Source organism: Hyperoodon ampullatus, assembly GCF_949752795.1.
Source record: "Hyperoodon ampullatus genome assembly, chromosome: 4".
In the NCBI taxonomy this organism is placed as follows: Eukaryota; Metazoa; Chordata; class Mammalia; order Artiodactyla; family Ziphiidae; genus Hyperoodon; species Hyperoodon ampullatus.
In genome coordinates this window covers 122,337,734-122,357,174 of record NC_136917.1, presented here as the reverse complement: position 1 = coordinate 122,357,174, position 19,441 = coordinate 122,337,734, and the positions used below count along the sequence as shown (strand labels likewise).

The following is a 19,441-nucleotide window of genomic DNA, read 5'->3' as shown; positions in this document are numbered from 1 at the left end:
AGATCTGAGGGTAATTTTTAATCTGTTTGCTCTAATCACTTAAAATGTGATTATTGCAAACTCTGATCTACATTTGTTTCCGTTCTTATCATCATGGACACCAGCAGACCTAAAGCCTGACATTTGAAGGTTAAGAGTGAGAGTTTGGAATGGGACTACCCAGAGTGTCAGTGCAGACTGTGTGACCTTGATCACACTATGATGAGCTTCTTTGTTGTGCCTCAGTGTTTTCCATAAAAACTGGATAATGGTACCTATTCACAGGGTTGTTTTTAGGATTATATGAGTTAACCTCTGCACCTAAGATGTAATAATGCTTAATAAATAAATAATAGTAAAATTGCCCCTTTGAGCCCCTCCAACTGAATACATTATAGTCTACCTCCTAGTCTATAAATCTAAAGTGCTAGTCACATAGGACGTTGAGGTCATTTGAATGACACCAAGAAAGCACACAGTTTGTACTGAGCTCATTTTTAATTCCTGAACTTCCTCTGTAAGTAAACTGGGATAGTGTCAATCTCCAGTTATTTTAGTTTCTGGAGTTAATTTTTCTCTAAAGACAGCACTCTATTGTTACTTTGCTTCATGTGTTTTATGTGTAATCTCTCCCAAAAAAAGATGATTATATTTATAAGAACATGAATACATAAAATTCTGAGAGCCTAAGAAATAATATTAGATGCACACAAAAATATGTAACTAAAACCTCTAACTTTTTATCATACACGTTCGATTTTCAAAAATTAGAAAATTCAAATTACCTGTGGTCCTACCACTTAGTGATAAGCCCCTTTAAAGTTTTGGAGAAATTTTTTTCATGTTCTTTTTTTTAATAAAACATGTTTTGTTTTTTCTTAAGTGTGCATTGTTTGATAAAAATCGAAATGAACGATAAAATAAATTAGGTTTTCTCATTTACTTATATAGACTTAAGGATGCATTCCAATGTAGGTTGAGCAATGAAATGCTTTGTCTCTTAACTAGACCACTAGGGTAGAATTTAGGCTGGTGTCAAGCATGTGGCATCCAGCCTAGTACTGACTACTTTACATGATATAATTAATGGTAATAAATAACAATCAACATTCAGCGAGCACTTAATTTTTGTTAGTCAGCATGCTAAGAGCTTTACATGCATTATCACATGTGATACTCATAAAAAAATCCAAGAGATAAACAATATTGTTCCCATCTTACAGAGGAAGAACCCAAGGTTAAAAAGCCACTAGTAAGGGCTTCCCTGGTGGCGCAGTGGTTGAGAGTCCACCTGCCGATGCAGGGGACGCAGGTTCATGCCCCTGTCCGGGAAGATCCCACATGCCGCGGAGCGGCTGGGCCCGTGAGCCATGGCCACTGGCCCTGCACGTCCGGAGCCTGTGCTCCGCAACGGGAGAGGCCACAAGAGTGAGAGGCCCGCGTACTGCAAAAAAAAAAAAAAAAAAAGCCACTAGTAAGTGCTCTTAGTGGTGGCAACTTGAGTCTTTTCAACTCCAAACTCCTCTTAACAACTACTATTGCTTCCTTTCTGACAAGTTGTGGATCCTTATGTACTAGGAGGGCCAGCTCTCAGTGGACGTGAAGGAATGGAGCAAGGGATGCTCATGACAACTTGAGACTCATCTCTGAGCTGTAGTCAGTGCATCTCTGATGCCTGGGAAACTTGCCTCTCTTGAATATCTGATTACAAGCATAATCATTGAGCCCCCAAACCCTTTCCAAGCTGTGGTGATTATGTCAGCCAGTGAATCCTGCTAACATGAGCAGAGGTCCAGCTCTAAGTAGCTGTGTCTATGTGTTCATAAGAAATGGAGTTCTAGGAAAAAGGGCTTGAAATGAACAATTTCAAAATATCAATATCAGTTGTTGGTTCTTGCCATTTTGGAATTAAGATTTTCTCATGTGTACATTGGAGTATAGAGTAAAAAGCACAATTTTTTAATATTGGAGAAATTGTGCTTCTTTTGTTTTAGCATAGTACTCTTGTCTAGTTACAATTGTCCTATTTCTCTTAAACTTAGCTTTTTTTTTTTTTTTTTTAATTTAGAAATGGCTCAGCTGGGAAACTATGATAGTGGGACAGCAGAAACACCAGAAACAGATGAATCAGTGAAAGTAAGTATCTTTCTTGATGAAATATGATGTTGGTTTTTCTGTTTATTAGCATCTGGAGATTTTGGCTGTGTTAATTACTTTATTTGTTCAACACATATTTATTGTGCTTCTATATGCAAGGCACCAGGCATACAGTTTTAGCCCCTGTCTTCAAAGAGAAACAAATTAATAAAGAGAAATCATGCACAAAAAATCAAAATGAGAAACTTGAATAAGATCTATAAAGAAAAAGGGCCATGTGCTCCTGGAACATAACATTAAAGAGATTTACCTTCATAACATAAAGAGATTTACCAGTCCAGAAAGATCTCCTAAGGAAAGGACACTCGAGATGTGAGAAGTGACTAGGATGAGAAAGGGCAGAGGGAACATTCCAGGCCAAGGGACCGTCATGTGACACAAGGGAGTGAGTATATCTGAAGGCTTAAGAGTGAGGGAGACCGTGCAGCCTAGAGAGCTCGGGTAAAAACTGGACACAGACGTGCTTGCTGTTCATCTTTGTCAAATTGTTTCTTTCAAAGAACAGTGGGAAGCTGTTGAACTGTGGAGGAAATGTATGTGTGTGGAGGATGAGGAGGCGTAGATAGGGAGATGACCCAAACAGAGTAACGACGTGAAAAAAAAATCACACTGATTGCAGTGTAGGAAGTAGATGGGGTGAGGAAAGCCAGCTGGAGTGACCCTGGGGAGGCCATTTGAAAGTCTGCAGCAGTGACACAGATGAGAGGTCCTGGATGCTGGTGCCATTCTTCCTAATTGTGAATAGCAGAAGAGGAACCAGGATGGACCACCCCCAGCATCGGGGGTTGGTCAGGAAAGAGGGGCAGCTGTGTAGCCTGGGGGCTTAAAAATCCAGGCTCTGGAGTCAGTTTTCCAGATTTCAAAGCTGGCTTCACTTCTTACTAGCTTGGGGAAAAAAAATCTCTCTGTGCCTCAGTTTCCTCAACTGTAAAATAGATATAAAAGATTAAATAAGGGGCTTCCCTGGTGGCGCAGGGGTTGAGAGTCTGCCTGCCGATGCAGGGGACACGGGTTCATGCCCCGATCCGGGAAGATCCCACATGCTGTGGAGCGGCTGGGCCCGTGAGCCGTGGCCGCTGAGCCTGCACGTCTGGAGCCTGTGCTCCGTAATGGGAGAGGCCACAACAGCGAGAGGCCCGCGTACCGAAAAAAAAAAAAAAAAAAAAAAAAAAGATTAAATAAGGTAGTCTGTGTAAAATGGTTAGGACAGCTTCACATATGCTAAATAAATGATAGCTGTTTTTGTTAGTTTCATCATAACTGCCGTAATTTTGAGTGAGCTTAAGCTGAAGTTCCTTTGAGACATCCAAGGAGAGCCGTCAAGCAGTCAATTGTATATAAAGTGTGGCATCTTCCGGCCCTCAGAGGGAGAGTTTTTGGTGGATGGTCTAGGTGACTTAGGAGTCATCCATAGGCAAGGGTGAGGTCACTCAGGTGAGGAAGAGTTAATGAGACAAGAGGGCTGGTTCAGGGCCTTGTAGCTGGAGCTGTGGAGAGCAGTCGGAGTGGGGTGGCTGACCAAGTAAGGGGTCCCAGTCTTGGATGATGTTTTCTGAAGTGGGGTGTTGGCAGGTGATGAGTAGACCCAGGTCCTATGGCCAGAGGCCAAGGAGAAACAGAGAAAGGAGCTGGTTGAATTGAGGAGGTCAGGTAGCCCAGAGGCCAGGTTGTTGGCTGAGTTATCTGTGTAGATACGGAAGTCACTCAGGATGGTGAGAGAATGCAGGCACTGAGGACAGTGGGAAGCTCGGTCTGAATATTCCAGAGGTGGCGGGGCAGCCGAGTGGGCGGGTGCCAGCGCTGAGTGGGGGAGGATGGCACATACCTCAGAGTCATGGGTTTCTTCCAAAATTATGGGAAGGGGATTCTGGTCTCTGCAGAGGGAGCAGAATGACTGTTAACCCCCTCTCAGTGCTAAGATACATGGGGCGTGAGAAAATTTTGTAAAAAAAAAAAAAAAACAACAACAACTTTGTTTACTCGTGTCCTTTGAACTAAACTTTTTAAAGAGCTATCTTTTTGAAAATTGGTGTCTAAACCATGGTAAGTAAGACTTACGGTGGATGGAAGTAAAGAAAGACAGGCATGCTCTGCCTCGCTGTCTCATTTGTTGCCAACTACCTTTTCCAAACAGGAATGAAATGGACATGCTCTGGTCAGTGGCAGAGAAGCCACGTGATCCACCAACCCGTAGAGGGCCACTCCAGCCCATTCTTTTCTGATTGACTGAAACTAGAATTAAGCTTTGGCATTTTGGACTTAAATCTTAAAACTTTAAAAGACTAGGGTGAGGCTCACCTGAATGGTTTACAGAGGTAAATTAAAAATCAGGAATTTTCAAAAACGTGGTGCCTCTATCTCCTGGAAATGATGTTAACTTAAATGAAACTGAGCCAGTCATGAGGAGTAGTTTATCAGCGCTGCTGTGGAAAATTGAGCTTTAAAGCCATCCCCCAGGTTCCTTTGGCTAGAATACTGCACTTGAACATATTAAACAATAAAGCATGCAATTCAAATATTAGTTATTTTACTGCTAAAATCATTTTCTTAAATTCTGAGCTATTTTTTAACATCCATATTTTGTCTCCAAGAGCTCTAATGCTTCCCTGAAACTTCGAAGGAAACCTCGGGAAAGTGATTTTGAGACGATTAAATTGATTAGCAATGGAGCCTATGGGTGAGTAATTCAGGAAAACTCTCTATTATATTTTAACACACCTGAGAAATATATTCTTCACATTGATCTTATGCCAAATAGATGTTGTTGGGGACTTGAGTTTTCAGATCACTGCTCCTTCATTGATGGGTAACAGGTGAAGCCCAAATCATTTTTCATTGGATACCCAATCAGAAAACATTTCAAGTGACCTGGGGGTCATTTTAGAGCATGGGAGAGGAAGACTTTAGAAAGTAAAAATTTCTAAAGTAAGGGAAAAGTTTTGTATATGCCTGTTTTTATGTAGATACACATACACATCTGGATATATATATCTGAATATACATAAATTCATTTGTAGCATTTCTACTTGAGAATTAGCCAGTACTTCCTATCTGACCAGCAGTCAACCTTGGGAGAGTAGTACTTTAATAAGGAGGCTGATTGAAAATTTAAAGCAACACACTTCTTTTAGTCTTTATATAACACCAGGATTTTTTTTTTTCAATTGAACTCTGTGCTATAGTCCAACCACATAAGTGGTGCCCCTTCCTTGATTCATTTTTATAGATACACGGTTTCCCTCTCAGGGCATAAGGTCAATATTGACAAGATCCCTCTGAGTTACTAATAGTTTGGAAGAGTAATTAATACACAAACTATGTCCTGATCCATTTTAGACAGCCGAGAACTCTAGTTTAATTAAGTATTAATCCCAATTCCATCTGTAGGTGGACAGCAATAAACAATCCCGCAGACATTTATTGCCATTTATAACACACACAGCAGATGAGATAGAATCGATTTTTGTTAGGCCACAAGGGATGTTTCTCCTTATGGTGTTTTTTTCACCTCTAATATTTTCCACACCATTAACTTAGTGAAGAACTTAAATATTTGTGAGTGCTTTCTATGCTTCACTGATTTGTTTTCAAGATTATGTCAAATGGCATATTTCCTGATGTGGCTTATAAATGCTTTCTGATGTTTTATTTTTACAATATTTTATTTCTTTTGAGGACTTCACTGAAACTCTTCTACCTAAGAAGATTGTTTTAGCATGCAGTTGTTTGTGGGTTTTGTTTATATATTATTGGCTTTTAGTCCTTTTTAGTTCTGGAGATCATCTGAGGATTTCTTGTTTGATTAGGGAAGAGACTGAACTTTGATTTAAGGGATCTGTGGGTTTGAGCACTGCTGAATTTTTTTTTTAATTTTTAAAAAAAATATTTATTTATCAAACAACCCATACATTGTTAGTATAGACATCGTGCAAGGTTAAAACATATTCAAACATCAAAATCCACATTCAGGGCTTCCCTGGTGGCACAATGGTTGATAGTCCGCCTGCCGATGCAGGGGGCACGGGCCCGCGCCCCGGTCCGGGAGGGTCCCACGTGCCGTGGAGCGGCTGGGCCCGTGAGCCATGGCCGCTGGGCCTGCGCGTCCAGAGCCCGCGCTCCGCAGCGGGAGAGGCCACGGCAGTGAGAGGCCCGCGTAAGTTCTAGAGGCTGGAAGTCTGGGGTCAAGGTGCCAGCGTGGTTGGGCTCTGGTGAGAGCTCTCTTCTTGGCTTGCAGATGGTTGCTTTCTTGTTGTGTCCTCACATAGCAGAGAAAGAGAAAGAGGAAGAGGAAGAGGAGTAAGAGAGAAAGAGAGAGAGAGAGAGAGAGGGAGGGAGGGAGGGAGGGAGACAGCAGTGCTGAATTTTATTGCCAGTGGAATTCTGGCATAGGATTGTCTATGAAGCACCACTTTTATAAAATTTGGGCATATATCTTAGCAGTATTTGGAGTTCTAATTGGTTGAGTAAACTCATTGGTAGTGCAAATTAAACCACTGTATAGTAGATGAGGTATATCACACTTTGGGGAATGGTTGGGAATATACAAGAAGTTAAACAAGCTGTGAATCAGTAAACACCCAGGACGCAGGCCAAGTCATTAATGGGCTTACAAGCTGCCTGTGGGAGCCTCTGCCGATCAGCCAAAACTTTTTTTTTCTCTTTTGCTCTTCTCCAACTTAATCTCTCATTACATTTCTGACAGACTTCCTCTACGATTTAATTATTTTTAACTTAAAATTTGAATGGAGCTACACCCATTGGCCCACCTGATCAGGATGCTGATAGTGGGCTTCTGTGAATTGGCTGAACAGATGGATCACGTAGGTCCATGAATTGGAGCCGTTCGAGGCTTTCTTAGGCATCCCTGTAACCGAGTCCCTCGCTCACATCAGTGACTTAGAGTGACACCCGTTCTGTGACTTTTCAAATACTGGTTATGGTGGAAACTAACCCTTTCATTCGAGAGAGCTATAACACGTCCTGGTTTTCTCAACATCCTACTTGGTGACAATTCATGATATAAAGCCAATCTGCCAATTTGAGAAGCACCCAATTTCCTTCTCTGTTTAACAGGTTTCAGATCCTGACTGGACGTTGCACCTCCCTTCATGCCAACTTAGCACTTTGTAGAAAGCGAACACCTCCTGTGTGCCAGGCGCTGGACTAGTCTCTTTATTCTCTTTATTTGTTGTCTTCTCACAAGCCCTTGTGAGGTGTTGATGTTACTTCCACTCAGGTGTGGAGAAAGAGGCTCCCAATTCTGGTCACACATACTCTGACTGCAAGCAGAGCTCTTTTCTCCCTTTGAATATCGTTTATAACTTTTAGCCATCTTAGTTAGGGTATAGGAATGCTGCTTCCATTGAGCGCTTCCACCTAGATTTTTAAATAACAATTCCGAATGTTTTCGAAATAGAAGAATAAGATTGACCTAAAATGTTCTGAAGTAAGAAAGCTAAATTTGAGAGGCACAACGCTTCTTCCCCACTTCACGTTGCTTTCTAGCCTAGCTGCCCCTTCTGCTTTTTTTAGCCCTCAAAGGACAGGGTCATGTACCTGAGAGACGAGGTGTGCAAGTTGACGATGCTCCCTCTTGGTAGCCTTTCCCCTCAGCTTCCCCCTAGCACTTGCACTCTCCTTCCCACATGCAGATCTGCTCACCGGGATTCATGTATCAGGCTCTCAGATTCATGCATAATTTTATATGCATGAGATGTTCACACTCCCAGTAGGACTGATTCATTCTGCTCTAGATCCTGCCTGCTTCCGACTCCATTTCTCCCTTCCCCCGCCTGAGTTCTGCATGAGTGGAGTGATGCTTCGCTCCGCTGGCTGCCCCTCCCCATGCATCACCTCCCACTCCTGGGTCTTCCTATTTTACAGGGCGGGTCAGTGTAGGAAAAGAGACACAGAAGCCTTTTCAAAGAAAGCAACCCTTGAGGCCAGAAAACAGAGGAATGGGGGCCAAATCAGTTCGGTCTAGTTTTATAACCTTGGGCAGTTTGCAGCTCTGCTTAGCAGTGTTAGATGTCTGTCTGTCCCGCTGTTTCTCTCTCTCTCTTTTTCAGCCTCTCCCTCCCCCCTCTCTCTCCCTCTGCCTCGCTCTCTTCTGACTTGAGTAGATTTAGAACAGCAATTTATAAGAGTGGAGGAAAGGAGTACGTGACAGACAACACGTATTGCGAAATAAACACATTTCCGCATTAGAAATAATATTTCCAAAGCAGTACAGAAATGTAAAAACATAACATAAACAAAACAAACAAAAATGCAGCTACAGGGAATTCTAATTAAGTCTAGTTGACTTTTGCAACTTGATCGAGATATGTTTCTCCTGAGGAAATGGTATCTCAAGCTACCTATAGGATGAATTTCAACTGGTTTAGGTAAATTTCCCTAAGGATTACCTGATTATTTTAAGTACAATAGCAAGGGAAGACAGAAAGTCAAATCAAATTTTATGAATTGAAAATCTAAGAATGAAAATTGAAGGCCTTTTTACACAGTACCTAGTGTAGGTACTGGTCAAATTGGGTCTGAGGTATCTTTCTCTTTTGTTCTTTCATAAAATCATGTACAACCCTATTCTTTTTCCTTCACTTCCTGTTGTTCTCAAACATATTGAGGAACAGTTATTTATGTAAGAAATGGTGGAGCTTGGTTGAAAATCAAAATGGCAGCCTACTGATCGTCTAAAAGTGAAGTTCACAGTATCATATGTCTGGAGGTCCTCAGCCCTAAACTTACTCAATATTAAATATTGAAAGAAGTGATAGAAAGTGAGCTGTATTCCAGTTGACTCTCAAGAATAGGCAAGTGCTCATATAAAGATACTGGCTTTTTCCTTTTAACATTTTCAATTCTAAAGTTCATTTTAAAAAACAGATTCTGGGGCTTCCCTGGTGGTGCAGTGGTTGAGAGTCCACCTGCCGATGCAGGGGACACGGGTTCGTGTCCTGGTCCGGGAAGATCCCACATGCCGCGGAGCAGTTGGGCCCGTGAGCCATGGCCGCTGAGCCTGCGCGTCTGGAGCCTGTGCTCCGCAACGGGAGAGGCCACGACAGTGAGAGGCCCGCGTACCACAAAAAAACAAAACAAAACAGATTCTGTATCTCAGGAATCCCTCTTCATGACAATATCTGCCAATGCTTGTCTCATATATGTAAGGGGAGGCCAAGTTCTTTTCTGTGCTCCCTTTGAATCTCTCTGTCCTGCTATCAGCTTCTGATTAGGAGAAGCTCAAGTGTCTTTGGATCTTGATTTTATCCAATCAGTAATTGGAAAAAGAAAAAAATTGTCGTAGCCTTTAATCTGATTCAGAAAGAATGAGTAGTTGGTAAATGAAAAAGTTGAAGTAGGAAATCACCAAAAAATGACATGTACTTTAAACATTTTAATTTAACCTAAGTATTTGTAAACCTAAATATTTATAAATTTAATTTAACCTAAATATTGTAAATTGACTAGCCTTTCGATGTAAGCCCTTTATAAGACAGCCAGTATAAACAATACTTATACAGTCATTCCTTGGTATCCAAGGGGTATTGGTTCCAGGACCCCCCTCAGATACCGAAATCCACAGATACTCATGTCCTTTTATATAAAATGGCATCCTCTCATATATTTTAAATCATCTCTAGATTACTTATAATATCTAATACAATGTAAATGCTGCATAAATATCAATAGTTGCCAGTGTGGCAAATTTGAGTTTTGCTTCATGCAATTTTCTGGATTTTTTTGTTTGTTTTTAATATTTTTCAGTCCTCAGTTGATTGAATCTGAGGGTGCAGAAGCTGTGGCTATGTAGGGCTGACTGTACTGTGTTGTTTCCCACTTTTAGCTTTTTTACAGGTGAAGCAAGAACTGGAAGCAGTCTGTCTAGATTTTTATTATTTTCTCAGCGTTTGGAATCTTCTCACTCATACTAAATCAATAGGAATTTTATTTAGTAACTCACATTTATCAGTGCTTTCCCAAGCATTCCACTCAGTTTTCTTATAGACAACAGTGCTTTCTCTTTTCACACTCGTGTTTCATCAGTTTAAATATTTGTTTAAATTAGTCAGTCATGATATCAAGCCTAGCCAGAAGAACAGGTGTAGAAATTAGCCCAGCTGGTGGGAGCCCAAGTGTTTGGGAATCCTGAAGAGGGTGCCTAGCCTCTGTGGAAAGCAGTAGGCATCCAGCCAGCCAGCTCCCTTGTCAGTTTGTTGTACAGTGGGAATAAGAGTACCAGCTTATTCCTCGAGTTGGTTATGTGGATTGTGGCTAAGACAGCTTTTTACTATACAGGGAAGGAAGAACTAGAAGGCCAGAGAAAAGAGGAGAGAGAAAAAGGAGTAAAGATTTAAAAAAAAAAGAATGTTTAAACAGAGACCCCACAAATGTGTGATTTTGTGAGTGAAGGGAAAAGATGGATACGATGAAAAGACAAAGACGTACACACTTCAAAGAAAGAGGAATTCCTAGTTGAACGCTTAAGAGGAAAATGTGAATATTGGTTAAACTGAGATTGAATATACTTAAGATTTATGTAAGTGGATCACTCTGACATATTGGTCCAACAGGAATATAGGGTGTCCTAGTCCCCTTCGAGTTCATTTTTTGGAGGCAATGAAAATCCCTAGTGAAAAATGCACTCAGATAACCCCTTATTTAGGAAACAGACTACTGGATGTACTTTACTATGATTGATAGCTTTTCAGGTAAATTATTACTTAGTTGATCATTGCGTTTGTTTCAGGACAGCCTCCTACAACCTATTACACTCTTCTAATGATGATAGCTCTTTAGGTAAATTATTAATTATTTGAGAATTGCCTAACCTGAGAGTTCAAACCTGTTGTCCCTTAATAATGAGATAAGTGAGGAGTAACTTATGAGAAAAGGAGCCCAATTTACAAATGTCCAAGACATTTTCCTTGTTGCTCATCATTTCCAGGTGGGGTTTGAAGGATCCTCCTCTGAATTACTTCTTTTCTCTACATCATTTGAAGCTTCAGGGAGTCCGTTGTCTTTACCCAGACAGAATTGGTTCTGTAGAGTATTTGGATGAGGCTTCTGGCAGAAATTCCATGCAGCCTGCTCATTTTACAGTAAAGTTGCCAGACACCTCAGCTGTGGGTCACATGGACCAGAAATGCAGTGTACTCTGGACCCCCTTTTAGGTTGGGAAATGCATTTCCTGTTGAAACAGGCATAGGTGTAATTCATGCCAAGGTCTGTAGTGAAGAAATAATGCTACTCTTCGTAGCAGGGAGGGCAGCCTCATATGACCTATTACATACTTCTTATTTATCTAGAAAGTTCATGGGAAGTAAATTACTCTCAAGTTGGAAGTCAGCTACTTTAAGAAGCTATAGTCTATGGTCCCTTTTTGTAGATCCCATGAGTACCATATAGAAAATTACTGCTTTAGTCAGTTGTGAAAAAATGCCTAATAGATATCTAATGCTAGAAAGGATCTAGCTCAGAATATGTATGTACTTTTGTTCATTGTTTTCCTGTTTTAACTTATATATCAGATTTTGTTCTGTTATAGAAAAACTGAAAACAACAGCTAGCTATTGGAAAGTAGCTTACTCTGGAGACTGTCCATTTTCTTCAGTGAAATGAAGCAGTGAAATGAATTTGCCTTATATGTGACCTGTAACTTTTATTGAAAGAATTTTTTTAAAAATCAATTAGCCAAAGGACTTTGGCCTGGAATGGAATGTTTGTAGTTGCCAGCATAGCTTATGTGGGCTGAATCCTGGCTATTATGTGACCATAAAAAAAAAAGTAGTGTACTGTACCCAGAAACATCCCCTCTTCCTTTGAACCCCAACTCTGTGCTCCTTTTCAGGGCAGTCTATTTTGTTCGGCATAAGGAATCGCGGCAGAGGTTTGCCATGAAGAAGATTAATAAACAGAACCTCATCCTCCGAAACCAGATCCAGCAGGCCTTTGTGGAACGGGATATCCTGACTTTTGCAGAAAACCCTTTTGTTGTCAGCATGTATTGCTCCTTTGAGACCAGGCGCCACTTGTGCATGGTCATGGAATATGTCGAAGGTGAGTCACTCTGACACAGAGAACATGACACCTGTACCCAGAAACCACTGGCTCATTTGTGCAGCTGACGCTTTCTGTACTTGTGCCATACAACGGTTGTATCCACATAGGAACCAAGGCCAGGCAATTAGGTGGCTGTATTCCCAGTCATTATCTTCTCATAATTGCTTGTAAAGTGCCAGCTCTACTATAACAAAGGGAAAATTAGTGCTATTTGGAAAAAGGTTGTTTTCCCTTTTTAATAGCTTTTCATCCTAAGTACCTCCTCTCAATTGGTCATTAAAGTTAGAATATAGGTGATGGGATTTTTCCTACTTATTTTTATCACATATCATAAAAACATTCATTACAATGGATCTTCTTAAGGAAAGTATTAAAAATATATCCTTTTTAGTATATGGTATGAAATTAAAGGTGAGTTAGGAGAAAGGAACATTCAAGAAAATCTAACTTCCAATCTAAAAACATAATGTAAATCAACTTATTTACAAAAGAGAAATAGATTCACAAACATAGAAACCAAACTTATGGTTATAAAGGGGAAGGGGGGTGATAAATTAGGACTGTGGGATTAACAGATAGACACCACTATGTATAAAATAGATAAACAACAAGGATTTAGTGTACAGCATATGGAACTATATTCAGTATCTTGTAATAACCTATAATGGGAAAGAATCTGAAACTGTATATCTGAAACTAACACAATATTATAAATCAACTATAGTTTAATTTTTTAAAACTAACTTTTTTTTCTTTTGGAAGTTTGTGGTCTACCTTTTAAATGCTCCAAGTAATCTTATTTCCATCAATTTTACATGAAATTTTTGAGTGTTTCCATAGCCATGACTTACTGACATAAATAAAGCTAATAAAATGAATAGATAAGCAAGGGCCAAAACAATTTTCTTTTTTTTTTAATTTAATTTTATTTATTTATTTTTTATACAGCAGGTTCTTATTAGTTATCTCTTTTATACATATTAGTGTATATATGTCAATCCCAGTCTCTAAAACAATTTTCAAAGCATCTAATTTAAGCCCTTGTGATTGTTTGAACAGAATCCGCAAACTTATAACTTGAAGAACCGTTAAATATCGTTTTCATTTTGCAGATGAATGAACTGAAACCCGAGAAGGGGTTTCACTAGATATTTAGTGGTAGATACAAGACAAAAACATAACTTGCCTGATTTCCACCCATTGTTCTTCTCACCACACCAGTACTTTGCTTTATTAACTTTTGTTATGGTTATTTTAACAACAATAATTAACGTTTATCACATGTTTAATATGTGTTGACAGCATCCTGAGTTCTTTACACAGATTACCTCATTTAATCCTCACAATAAAAGGGATGACACTATTCATATCCTGATATTACAGCTGAAAGAACCAAGACCAGCTTGCCTAAGATGTCCCCACTTGTAAGTGTCAGAACCGGAATTTGAACTCAGGCAGCCTGATTCCAGAATCCATGTTTTAAAATGGTTTATTTTAAATCGTCACACTGTTCCTAAAACACATCATCAGTTCTTCAACATTTAGTTTCACTTCAGGCCAAATCTGCTCTCTCATGACCAGTGCTTCTTAAATAAAAGTCTATATTTTCTCCACACCACGTCCTAAGTAGAAACATGATTACCTAACACAGTCTCCACTTATGAACACGATCGACTATGTCTATGGATAGAGACCATTCTACTTTGAAATTCTGCAATCTAAACTGGCGGTCTTTAATCCCAGCTGATACTATACCTGCTAAGTCTTTTTCTTGTGTTTTATAGGAGGTGACTGTGCTACCTTAATGAAGAACATGGGTCCTCTCCCTGTTGATATGGCCAGGATGTACTTTGCTGAGACAGTCCTGGCCTTGGAATATCTACATAATTATGGAATTGTACATAGGGATTTGAAACCAGACAAGTATGTACACTGATGAAATATGTCTTTTTTTCACACAATACAAAAATGTTTATGTCTATAAAGATGTTTTCTTTTAATGCTGCTTTGTACATTTTAAAATTCTCCCATAATGTTCCCAAATGAGTTGTTTTTAGCAGTATACATGATGATTTTTGTATAATCTTTTTAAAGGCTATGCTGTTTACAGTAGCAGCTTATAAGAAACAAACAAACAAAAAAAGAGTATTAAGCCAGGGTTAGTTAATTTTTTTTTAGTTTTTTTATTATGTAAATAATAGGTACATAGAATGCTATGAGTTGTTTTCTGGATAGTTTCTGCGTTTAGAATGATACTTAGATAATTTTTCCTCCCCCAAGATGATATCCTTGATATTCTATTCTATTTTATTCACAATTTAATTTTTTATTTAATTTTTAGTCTATGTGGAGTTCATTTTGGTGTCTGATTTGAGATACAGATAGACTATTTTTTCCCCAAATGACTAGGTATTCATCTTGACACCATTTATTAAATGTTCCATGCTTTCTCCACTAATCTGAGACACCTCTAGAAGTGCTTCTTTTTTTTTTTTTTTTTTTTTTTTTTTTGTGGTACGCGGGCCTCTCACTGCTGTGGCCTCTCCCGTTGCGGAGCACAGGCTCCGGACGCGCAGGCTCAGCGGCCATGGCTCACGGGTCTAGCCACTCCACGGCATGTGGGATCCTCCCAGTCCGGGGCACGAACCCGTGTCCCCTGCATCAGCAGGCAGACTCTCAACCACCGTGCCACCAGGGAAGCCCCTAGAAGTATTTCTTATTAATATGTAAAGATTTTAAGTGTGCCAAAATTTTATAAAATTAACTTATGCTCATTACAGAAAATTTGGGAAGTACAAAAAGAAAAAACTTCATTCACAACCTTCCCAAACAAAGAGAGCTGTTAGAATTTGGGCCTGTCTCCTTCCAATAGCTATTGTTTTTAACTCCTCTACTCCTTTAATTGTTTAAATAATTAAAATTTTCTTTGCCACTTAAAGTGAAAAAAAATTAACTGTAAATTCATAAAGTTTTCAAATGTTAATTCTTTGCATGTATAAGACACATAGGTCTTGTGCTTAGTGAGCAGACATTTAAGTTCGAGCCAGAAGTTGAAATCTGAAACAATGCTACATTTTTCTTCCAAGTTCTTTATCTTTTGTCTCATTTGGATCACAGATTGGTTGCTTATGTTAGTTGCTGATGTGTGACGTGGGATTATCAGTAGCCCTTTCTCAGCTCTTTTCTTATTCTGGAAATGGAAAGGTGTCAGAGTTCCATACTTGAATTTTTCTGAGAGCTTCAAGTTGTAAATGATGCTGTATGTGACTGCTCCAAGGGGGATGGACTGAGCCCGGTCTCTGGCCTTCCCTTGTGGATTACTCTCAGCCGCCAGATACACATATTTAACATCTTTGTGTGACTTCATCTCTTTGCAGGCTGGGTTTTGTGATACGATTGATACCTATGTATTACATAGTCTTATTAATTCACACTGGGAGGGAGAAAAGTAAAAACAAAAAATGAGCTTCAAAGTGAGTGTTGTAATATATGTCCTTCTGCTTCACAGTTTGTTGGTCACCTCCATGGGGCACATAAAGCTGACAGATTTTGGATTATCCAAGGTGGGACTAATGAGCATGACTACCAATCTTTATGAGGGTCATATTGAGAAGGATGCTCGAGAGTTCCTGGACAAACAGGTAAGCTCGCGTGCTGTTTGGTACAAAATACAAACTGCAGTGTTGACAGTGGAATTCAGAATCAGCTTGCCTAGGCCATCTTGACATTAGTGCTGGGGCTTTAGATGTCTATATAAGCCTTATGTTTAATAAAGCACAAATTGCTTCCATTTTTCTCCCTGGGCCTCTTTGAAATGTCGGTCCCTCCACATTCCTCCCCCGACATTATGGTCTATTAGTAAGACAAACGATCTAACTGTACACAAGTGAGAGTGTGAGAGAGACAAATGGAAAAACTGTTTTTGTAAGGAATTTGGGAGTCTCAGTAGAGTCCTCATGAAACTCATGATGCGTTGTACAATCACAGGTGCCAAACTCCGAGCCATGGCCCATTTCCCTTTAAGCATGCCTCATTACCATGTGCCCACAATCTGTTCATTGTACAGTTACTTAAGGTGAACACATCTCAACTGTCAGGCTTTTATGAAGTAACCAGGATGTGAATATATTTCAGTCATATAAATACTAAAACTCTCTCTGATAGTGTCAGACAAAAAAATGCAGTATTATTTTAAGTCCAAGGATTACAAATGTCTTTGTAAAGTAAGTAAAACTACTCAAATTTGAAATTAGACATTACACACAGTTTCACATTAGAGCAGCATTTTAAACTTTGCTTTTTTTTGGTATTTTAAGTAATTCATTGCTTTTGGTATGATAAATACCGACCTAGAATCACTGTTCTTAAGTTCTTTGTCCATGTGGTTCCATGTGGTTGAGCAGGTGCACTCTAGGCAAAATAATTGATATTTAGCCATCTTGCTCATTTTAATTCATGTCTAATATTCTAATTATTCTAATATTGCAATCATCTTTTAGGTCTGTGGCACACCTGAATACATTGCACCAGAAGTGATTCTGAGGCAGGGCTATGGGAAGCCGGTAGACTGGTGGGCCATGGGGATTATCCTCTATGAATTTCTGGTTGGATGCGTGCCATTCTTTGGGGACACTCCAGAAGAGCTATTTGGACAAGTCATCAGTGGTAAATATTGTCAGCAGTTATCTCTAAGCCACTATTGGGAAGCAGCTATTTAATGTAATTCTGGGGAGTATCACTGTTTTTACTAAAATGTTAACCTATATCAAATGGTTTAGCCAACAAATTAAAAGAACTCACTCATCATAGCACATAACTGACTTTCACAATCTCAAGAGATCAATTTGTGTTGGGAATTGATCTGAGGAAGTTTTGTTAACATGGAATTTGGAAATGTACTAGCAATGTGACCAATTTTTATGGTGTACTTTTTCTGCAGAAGAAATTGGTGTGGGATTTGCAAATGATTTCACTGCTGTCCAGTCTTCCTTTCCATAGTAGGAAAGTTGCACCAGGGAAGAAAAGGTTAACGTGGGTAACATTTACACAAATGGGAAAAATGGCTATTGGCACAGTGAAGAAATTAACAAAAATGTAATAAACCCTAAAACAAATGTCTACCAAATAATAAATAATGAGAATGGGGAGGAAGCGAATTTAATCCACAGATTGTTAATGATTTCATTGGTAGTTGTTATGGTGTAATGTTATTTCTTAACAGCTGTTCATCTTTCATTTAAATTCAATAACCTTTAGATCTTAACCTGCAAGCTGACCCTAACTATTGTTGTGTGGCTTGTGGCAAAACTAAATGATAATTAAATAGGCTTTATTACTACCCTACCTGCTGTTTTTATAAATTTCCCTGGAGCAGAGATCGAAAAGGCCTCTCTTCCTCAAAGTTTGTCAGTCATCACTCACATCTTCATCACCTACCTCTGGTCCATTCTGTACTGTGCTTAGAGTGTCCAACAGTGGAAATAGGGGGACAATTCCTTTTGGTATGAGGAGCCTCTTAATCACAGCATTATTTTCCACCATTGACTTTGCAAGCCAGGCATATTTGTAAACTTTAACAAAGTAGATTTGTGAGTTGCCTGCAGTGTATAACCCTTTTATACAATATCTGAGCTCTTTATGGATTTATAACTAGGCTGTTTTCTGATACACCAAGGATGAATGGCAAAAGGAATCAACTGTTTAATTAACACAAGCAGCAAATGCTGGCTCTGTTCTGTCGATGCCTTATGGCTCAGATGCATATTCATGTTTTATTTTCCAAATCAGATTTAAACTGCAGCAGAGGAAGCTAGAGGCAAGCACATGCAGAAATAACTCATGTTTTTATTGCATTCCCATGCACACAAGCATGCACACCTATCTTCAGGCAAACTCCTTTAGAATGTAGAACATATTCTAATATTTATGACAGATTTTAAGTACTTCCATTACTACAGTTCCTTGGCGTTTTTTTTTTCTTCTTCTTCTTCTTCTTCTTCTTCTTCAGTCTTAGCATTTTGACCTTTCCTTTGTCTCTGGAAATGGTTATTTTTACAAAATTATTTTTTGCTTCTTGGAGCTGAAGAACCCTGGGGCTGTGACAAGGTTCTCAGTTGAGGATGATGGTAGAAGAGAAACCCTGACTCCCCATGATCCCTGGATGGGCAATCGCCTAAAACACAGAAGTTCAGAGTTTCTGCTATGTTGAGCCCTCTTAATAACTAGAGGACCAATTAGTAGTGACCCAATTCTACCAAAGAAAAGTGAATCAAAAAGGCAGATGAGAGGTATTGCTCATTAAAGTGTTCTCTCCCTGCCTTGTTGACAGCTGTGCTATTCATATCTTGTGCAACAGTGCTTCTCAGACTTGACTGGGCCTAGGAATCAACTGAAGGTCTTGTTAAAAATGCAGATTCTGAGTCAGCAGGTCTGGGGTGGGGCCTGAAATTCTGCATTTCTAACAAACTCCCGGGTGATGTCCATGCTGTTAGGATGTGGACCAGCCTTTCAGCAGTGAAGTCGTAAACTACTTTTCTTCCTTTTAGATGAGATCAACTGGCCTGAAAAGGATGAGGCGCCACCACCTGATGCCCAGGATCTGATTACCTTGCTTCTCAGGCAGAATCCCCTGGAGAGACTGGGAACAGGTTAGAGCACATACGTTTTAATTTTGCTAATATGCAGGAAATAATGTCAATGTGGAGCACTCAGAGGTTTGTGTTTTTGTTTTGTTTTGTTTTTTTATAGGAAACATCTGTTGGTTGATGTAGAATATGACTACAATATGTTATAACAATAATATTTCGGATTTTTTTTTCCTGATTCAGAATAGTATGTACGCTAAGAGGGTTGGTGGCTGTTGTTTGTCTTTTTTTGTTGTTGTTTTTCTTCTTTTTTGCAAAGCAGAAATTATTCTTAATTTGTTTCAGTAAATAAAATTTCTCTGGAAGAAAACCTCAAGGGCACATGTAACTCTTCTGTCCTGAAAAGCATGGATCTTTACAATTTGAAACAGAGGATTAGGGATGTGGAGGTTTTTTTGTTTGTTTGTTTGGGGTTGTAAAATATATATATTCCTAGAAGGATTTGACCCAGCAGTTACTATCTGCAGGCTTTGAAACAGGTTATCAGTACTTGAACTAATTATTGGAAATGAGTGCCTGGGGTTGATCAGCACCATGGCCCAAGAAAGAGGATTAAAAAACATTGACTTTCAAGATTAAGGAGATAGTAGATTTATTTCTTA

At 39.3% G+C, this 19,441-nt stretch overlaps 1 protein-coding gene across 8 annotated transcripts in view; it reads left to right on the top strand.

The window, feature by feature from the left end:
* Positions 1-19,441, top strand: part of MAST4 (microtubule associated serine/threonine kinase family member 4) — a gene marked incomplete at its 5' end in the record, with an annotated part of 573,576 nt that overhangs the window by 523,152 nt on the left and 30,983 nt on the right. For all 8 annotated transcript variants that reach the window (XM_079703236.1, XM_079703235.1, XM_079703242.1 and 5 more), the window contains 7 exons: positions 2,048-2,115; positions 4,728-4,813; positions 11,984-12,192; positions 13,980-14,118; positions 15,704-15,836; positions 16,695-16,860; positions 18,741-18,842. In XM_079703236.1, the coding sequence (XP_079559362.1) occupies positions 2,048-2,115; positions 4,728-4,813; positions 11,984-12,192; positions 13,980-14,118; positions 15,704-15,836; positions 16,695-16,860; positions 18,741-18,842 (903 nt within the window). The remainder of the gene's footprint in view (positions 1-2,047; positions 2,116-4,727; positions 4,814-11,983; positions 12,193-13,979; positions 14,119-15,703; positions 15,837-16,694; positions 16,861-18,740; positions 18,843-19,441) is intronic.